The sequence below is a fragment of the Trachypithecus francoisi genome, unplaced genomic scaffold, assembly GCF_009764315.1.
Source record: "Trachypithecus francoisi isolate TF-2019V2 unplaced genomic scaffold, Tfra_2.0 Lachesis_group5, whole genome shotgun sequence".
Classification (NCBI taxonomy): Eukaryota; Metazoa; Chordata; class Mammalia; order Primates; family Cercopithecidae; genus Trachypithecus; species Trachypithecus francoisi.
Window position 1 is genome coordinate 120,209,608 of NW_022681470.1, and position 7,024 is coordinate 120,216,631.

General features: G+C 44.9%; 1 protein-coding gene across 2 annotated transcripts; it reads right to left on the minus strand.

Moving 5' to 3' along the window:
• Nucleotides 1-1,807: 1,807 nt before the first annotated feature.
• S1PR1 (sphingosine-1-phosphate receptor 1) lies at nucleotides 1,808-6,739 on the minus strand. 2 transcript variants are annotated; one of them, XM_033195294.1, is made up of 2 exons: nucleotides 6,502-6,739; nucleotides 1,808-4,504 (listed from the first exon to the last, which is right to left on the minus strand). In XM_033195294.1, exon 2 carries the CDS (start codon nucleotides 4,339-4,341, stop codon nucleotides 3,193-3,195), a length of 1,149 nt encoding a protein of 382 aa, XP_033051185.1. In that variant the 5' UTR covers nucleotides 4,342-4,504; nucleotides 6,502-6,739; the 3' UTR covers nucleotides 1,808-3,192. The 2 variants fall into 2 exon arrangements, with proteins under 2 accessions (XP_033051185.1, XP_033051184.1); XM_033195293.1 differs by having other exon boundaries at nucleotides 6,394-6,739.
• Between the last annotated feature and the right edge of the window lie 285 nt (nucleotides 6,740-7,024).

Here is a 7,024-nt window from a genome sequence, read left to right on the forward strand (position 1 = left end):
AAACAATTAAATGTTTCTCCTTCTAAGTAGATGTAAAAGCAAGAATAATAATTTGTCTTATATAACATTTTGATTGGAATATTCTGTAAAATTGTAATCACATTTAATATTGTTGGGGATAAAGTATTACATGATGTTACTTCATAACTTTCCTGACTATTTTGAGTCAATTGAACTTTTTACAAGAATATGTCAAGTATTGTCCAGACTATCTCTTTTATTCCTCTTGAAAAACACTACAATATTAAAATCAAAGCCTTATATGTGTATTTTTTTAGTATAAACATATAATTACTAAGATTTTTTTTCTCATTCTCACTTCTGAGAATACACTGAATTAAAACCAGATATTCATGTTGGGAGACAACCAAGAATTCCTTCATCTTAAGTCTTTGCTTCTTGGTCAGATCTGGTGCTCTACTACACATGTGCCCAGCAAAACCACAGTCCGTGACTACCCAGCTTTCTTGGAATGAAATGCATAGTCTAGAGTTTCCAGGAAGAAAGTACATCTAATCACTGGATAATGTGTTCACAGGGGGAAAAGTGTCACCAAAGAGCTCCCCATCTCCCAAAGCCAGCCACCCTATCCCATCTTTCCCCATATCATGAATCACCCCTGTGCTTCTGAAGATAAGTCCAAAAATATGAACATTTTATCTTTCACAGAAACACAAAATGGACATACTTTTCCATTATGCTTGACTGTAACGAAAGTCTAGGAAGTGAATGTAACATGAAATCATTCCTTCCGCCTTAGCAGACAGATGGAGAGAGACATTCCAGTTTGTTTCCAGCCTTTTGTCTTTGGAGCATTTTTGGCATTTCCTTCAGGAAACTGGAGGTTGTGACCTAAGGTTTCCTTAGTGAACACATTTCTGTTTCCCACAGTTAACCTTACCCAGAAATGACATCTACTCTATTAGGTGAGGTTTATCTTCGTGTCCCAACTGTGTCCTGTGCATATTCAATGACACTTGAAAGCACAAATTCTGAAAGTAGCAATAGGATTAGAGAGCCAAACATGCCAGAATACTTTAATTCCCCCAAGATGACAAAAATCAAAAACAAGAATTAACTATTATAATAAGTCTGTGATGCTTGCAAAGTGCCTTCCTTTCATTTTGTATTTGGAAAAATTAATGACCGAGAATGTTAATGCTTTCAGATACTGTGAATTGAAGGTTTTCAGATAAAAGTGTTACGCTACTCAGTCCACATTTTACAGTTAGCTACTTCACTGGTACTGTATACTTCTATGTGGTTCAGAAGATAGGCTGGGGAAGCCAAGACAGTGTCCTGAAAAAAAAAAAATAAAAACACGTGATTTAATACCCATATCCATATCCCCACTTCCACAACATGTTGGTGAAAGGCCAAGAATGCATGCTTATTTTGATGGGTTTGAATGATGATTGAGTCTCATCATTTAGATTAGATTTACAACCACATTTTTGTGTATAACTTCTTTAAAAACCCATGTTTGATGACAGAATTACTATATTTAATTTATTTGGTTTAAATGCAATTTAAAACTCAAACAATTCTACTTACTAGCCAATGTGGTATTCAGAAGGTTGGTGGTTTTTATGTCATTCTTTACTACTCTTCAATGTTAACTTATTGAAGTTTCTCTTCCTGAAAAAGATAGAGTGGTTTCTAAACAAACCACATTTTTTTCACACCCTAGTTAAAGTAAAAATCCTTTAAAGAATAACAAATTTGTCCTTAACTTTGATTCCAAAGAACTACACAATCCAATAGAACAATTCAATAATTACTTTTAAGAATGCTCTTCACAAAAGGATCTTTAAAAAAATCAGTTTATTAATGTTTAAAAGTTGATAAAGCTATGTGCAAAATGATCCACAAAAGTCAGAAACCTATTAAATACTATTTTTTTTAAAAAAAACAAGACATCTCTTGGTTTAATTGCACTGAAAACCATACTAAAGAGACAGTAATATATTTTTATCCTTTGTAATATTTATACATATCTTCAATTACTATCTAATGAACAGCTGGACTGAAAAGTTTCTGGTGTTCCCTACCAGTTAAAGTAATGCTTTTAAGGGCACAATAGGGTGGTATTTTCTTAAGAAATACACATTCAATGGTGTTAACACAGGTTAGAAAAATCCAATATAATGACCTCTGCTGAAACAAATACATTCAAAAATCATGAAAAGTACTTTTAACACAACAAAATACAACCATGCTGTTGCTTGAAATGAATCACACAACATTCTGAAATAAACATCAACAAAAGTGCCAAAGACAGATGTCACGTTTGTTAGACTCATTTGCTAAGAAATCTCCCTTGGTTTGCAAAGTTAATCCATTCAGTTTTCACTTTGTTTTGCTTGTCTGTTTCTCCTAGGACACTAAGGATCCTGGCTAGCATCATTTAGATAAAGTGGGCTTCTTTATGCAGATTTCAGCTTCAATGGATATGAAATGGTAACACATTTCATTGAAAAGGTGTGTTTTAAAGAAATCAAAGTGACTTCAACCAAATTCCAAAAAACGGATCCCGCTTACATGGAAACTTTGGCCTCAGCGAAGGACATTGTTTTACACCTCCAAACCATCTTCATCTTCCCACAGCCTACGTACTCAACATAGCCTATTTGCTATAGATGATCGATCACTCCACAACCCCAGCTCTGATAACTCTCAGGTAGTTAAAGTATAAAGTAAAAGAACTTTGAGGAGCGGTATGAAGGGAAGGGAGGGTGGGGTGTGGGATGTACAGGGCATCCCTAAAGAAGCAGAAGTGCACACACTCACTTGGGTTTGAAACTAAAGTGAAAGAAAACATCTCCTCAAAGCTCCAGACAAAGAGACGCTTTCACATGGGGACATTAGTCTTTGAGGAGGGGCCAAATGAACCCTTTAGGAGCTTGACAATGCTAGACCTTTGGCTCAGTGCAAAATCAAAGCTCCAGGGGGGGAGGAAATATATTCCAGGCCGGGACCTGATCTCCACCCTTCCCAGTGCATTGTTCACAGGAACTAACTCTACCCACCAACACCCGACACCACCAGGCTGTTCATATTCTCCCCCTTCCTCCCTCTGGCTTGCAGCAGCTCCTCCCTGGCAGCAGTCGAAGCCCAGAGATTGTTTTCCAAACACTGGGGTGGCGAGCGACCAAGTAAAGAGCTCTTCCGGTGGGTGGACAGCTTCCAGTTCTAGGAAGAAGAGTTGACGTTTCCAGAAGACATAATGGTCTCTGGGTTGTCCCCATCGTCCTTCTGGGGGTGGGAGGAATTGTCCGATTTGCTGCGGCTGAATTCCATGCCGGCGATGATGGGTCGTTTGAATTTGCCTGCAGAGTCTCCGCTCGGGCACTTGCAGCAGGACATGATCCGGATGAAGGCCCGGCGCATCTCCTTGTTGGTCAGAGTGTAAATGATGGGGTTGGTGCCGGAGTTGAGCACAGCTAACACCAGGAAGTACTCCGCTCTGAAGAGGATGTCGCAGGTCTTCACCTTGCAGCCCACATCCAGCAGGAGCAGGATGAAGAGCGGTGCCCAGCAGGCGATGAAGACGCTCAGGACGATAATTACGGTCTTGAGCAGCGCCAGCGACTTCTCAGAGCTGCGGCTGGCCTTGGAAATGTTCTTGCGGAACGTCAGGCGGCGGCTCCGAGTCCTGACCAAGGAGTAGATCCTGCAGTACAGAATGACGATGGAGAGCAGGAGCAGAGTGAAGACCGTGGTGCAGAAGAGGATATAGTGCTTGTGGTAGAGCGGCAGCACAGTGGAGCAGCTGGGCAGCGCGCTGATGCAGTTCCAGCCCATGATGGGCAGGCCACCCAGGATGAGGGAGATGACCCAGCAGGCGCTGATCAGCAGGAAGAGGCGGAAGTTATTGCTCCCGTTATGGAGTTTCATTTTCAGCATCGTGATATAGCGCTCAATGGCGATGGCGAGGAGACTGAACACGGAGGCTGACAGGGCCACAAACATACTCCCTTCCCGCAGAAACCACTGGGCGGGAGTGAGCTTGTAGGTGGTGGCCCCAGACAAAAGCAGGTTAGCTGTGTAGGCCACTCCTGCCAACAGGTCTGAGAGGGCCAGATTGCCAATAAAATAGTACATGGGTCGGTGGAATTTCTTGGTTTTCCAAATGGTCAGCAAGACAAAGATGTTCTCGAGGATGATAAAGCAGCAGATAAGAATGAACACCACCGAGGTCAGTTTAATGCTGTTCTCCCTGTCCGCGCTGGTATTCAGCTTTCCCGTGTAGTTGTAATGCCGGACGATGATATCATAGTTGACGTAGTCAGAGACCGAGCTGCGGAGAGCCTTGACCAGCGGGACGCTGGTGGACCCCATGGTGCCAACCCTGTGTCCCCAGGAAGTCGGGGTGGCGCTACTCCAGACGAACGCTAGAGGGCAGGGCGAGAGAGCCTTCACTCGCTGCAGGGGTGGTTCGATGAGAGATCCAGGCTTTTTGTGTAGCTTTTCCTTGGCTGGAGAGGGCCTCGGAAACCGCAGCCTTAAACAAGTCAGAGGAGAGAGTCAGGGAAAGAGCCACAGCATACTGGCATAATTCATTCTAGCTAAGGCACTGCTCCAATTGTGTTACTGTTGATTTGTTTTAAAGAAACTTGGGGAGAGCTCAGGGAGAGAGATTTGTTTTAAAAAAATCACTGCTCCTACCCCTGTAGGTTCCACAGTTGGGAATTCACCTTTTTTCCAACTCCATAAATCACAAGTGCCCAAGAACAATCCGATCGAGTTGGGCTCCTGAGTAGCCCAGAGATGCCAATTTTCAGCACCCAGAGAGATTTTTTTTTTTTAATTCTTTTTTCTTCCTTTTTTTTTTTTTTTTTTCAAAAAAGGAAGAGGGGGAAGAAAAATAGAGGGAGAAACTCTATGGCCACATTCACTCAAAGGGAAGTGGGAATTATGATGTTGGCTGTGGGTTGACCAAAAAACAAAAAACAAAAACAAAAACAAACAAAAAAGAAAATGGAAAACAAGGAGTGGGGGGAATGGGAAACCTAGAGAGCACACCCCATTTTAACTCCACTCCTGCCCTCTGGCCACCCCCCACCCTCCCACCCCCGTATTTCCAGCCATAAAATTGTCTGAAGCAGTCACCAGCTCAGCTGCACGCTCAACACCACCAGCCCACGTCTCTCCTCGGAAAAGACTCGACTGCCAGTCTGAGGGTAGAGACACACACCTCTGTTCCCCATGCCCACCCCCAGACCCCCAGTTCAAAGAGGCGAGCACCACCTCCTAATTGCCATGCAAGAAATCAGATTTGCAGGAAAATCACTTGAAAGCGTAAGTCATTTGGGGGCTCTATTAATAACTCTCTAGGTAGGAGCAGGTGTGCCTAGGGTCGGAGGGCGCAGTGAGGTGTGGGCAGCCAGGCCCGCCCCGCCTTGCAGTAAACAGGAAAGCTTAGCGCCTCCGTGAAGCGACTGCCTTTTCTTTCTTCTCCTTCTTCTCCCCGCCTCCCCCGCCCAACCGCCCCCAAGCCAGGGCAAGTAAATTTAAAGGTATTCAGTTAAAACCACTCATAACAGATTGCAGCAAATCCCAGAAGTTTCGTACACTAGTTGATCGCATAAATATTTTTTGCTTTGTTTAGTTTAGCCAAAACATACACAAAAGAGAGAAATCAAACTACTCATGACAGCAATAATACATGCTACCACATTTTTAATTTCGAGTGCAAAACTACTCTTCAGAAACTCACATTAAACTGCTCCCTGGTGCATTGCTAAATTTGCGTGGGCAGTTTTATTTACTGCCGTCCCCCGACACGTTGACTCCTCTCCTAGGACTAGAAAGTTACAAAGAAACTAACTTTCTAAGACCGCACTGGTCAGCAGAAGTCTACTTCTAAGTTGCTTAAATATTTCAAGGTAATGTAATGCAGCAGTGCAATAAAATGTGGTAATAGAGATGAGAGCAATCCCAGCAACTCCGCGAACGGGAGAGGCTGCTCAAGCCAAGAAGCTCCACATTTCCCCCAACTAATTTTATACCCTGCTCTTGGGCAGTACTAGTTTAAGCCATTACCCACGCCCCACACCACCCACCATATTCTTTGTCTATAGGATTTCCAAAATTTAGCACCTTCCCTACTAGTCCTCCGACAAACCGCAGCTTTCACTGCCCCTACCCCCGTAGGTTCACAGTTGGGAATTAACCTTTTTTTCCAAACTCCGTGAATCACAAGTGCCCACGAAAAATCCGATCGAGTTGGGCTCCTTAGTAGCCCACAGATGCAAATTTTCAGCGCCCAGAGATGCATGTTTTCAAAGTTTTTGTTTGCCTCGTTTGGCTTAAAAATTCGTTTCTGACACCTAAGCCCTATCGCAGCCGGGCTCCCCGCGCCCGCGTCCCCCGCCACTCGCCGCCCCCTACCTCTCTCAAGCAGGGCGAAGTTGCGTTCGGAGAGCCCGGGATCTGTACGGCTCGCTCCGCATCTTGCTGCTGCCCCCGACTGACTGCGTAGTGCTCTCGCAAACTTACTCGAGTCGGGGTCCCCTCCCTCTGCAGCGGAGCACTCCAATGGCCAGTCCCGCTCGGCGCGGCCAGTTCCCTGCCTGCTAAGCGAAGGCACCCAGCGCCGCGCCAAGGCTGGGTGGTTTCTTCAGGAAGACGCTGGGAGGGGTTAATGCCTTAACCCTCCACGCCCTCTGCCAGCTGGGGGCCCCCGGATCTGAACTGCTGAGAAGCACTGTCCAGGAAAGATCTGGGGCAGAAGCAAAAAAAAAAAAACTCCTCCTCCCCAAACAACAAATGAAAGAGAAAAAAAGAGAGAGAGAGAGAAGGGGCGGAGCCCGGTAACCCCTGGATTCTAATGTATAAATCACTGCCCTCGCCCAGATACACTCTGATCCCTGGCGGTGGAGAGGATTCTCCCGAGTCCCTGAAAAAAAAAGGAGGTGGAGAGACTTGGGAAACTTTTCTCTCGAAAAGTCTGAGGGGGCAGAGGACGGCCCGGAGTCTCGTAGCGCACCGCCCTGGTCCCACAACCCCCGCAGCCCTAGGA

Bases quoted from the DNA above. Each gene is read 5' to 3' on its own strand.
- S1PR1 (XM_033195294.1), bottom strand. From the start codon at position 4,341: ATGGGGTCCACCAGCGTCCCGCTGGTCAAGGCTCTCCGCAGCTCGGTC.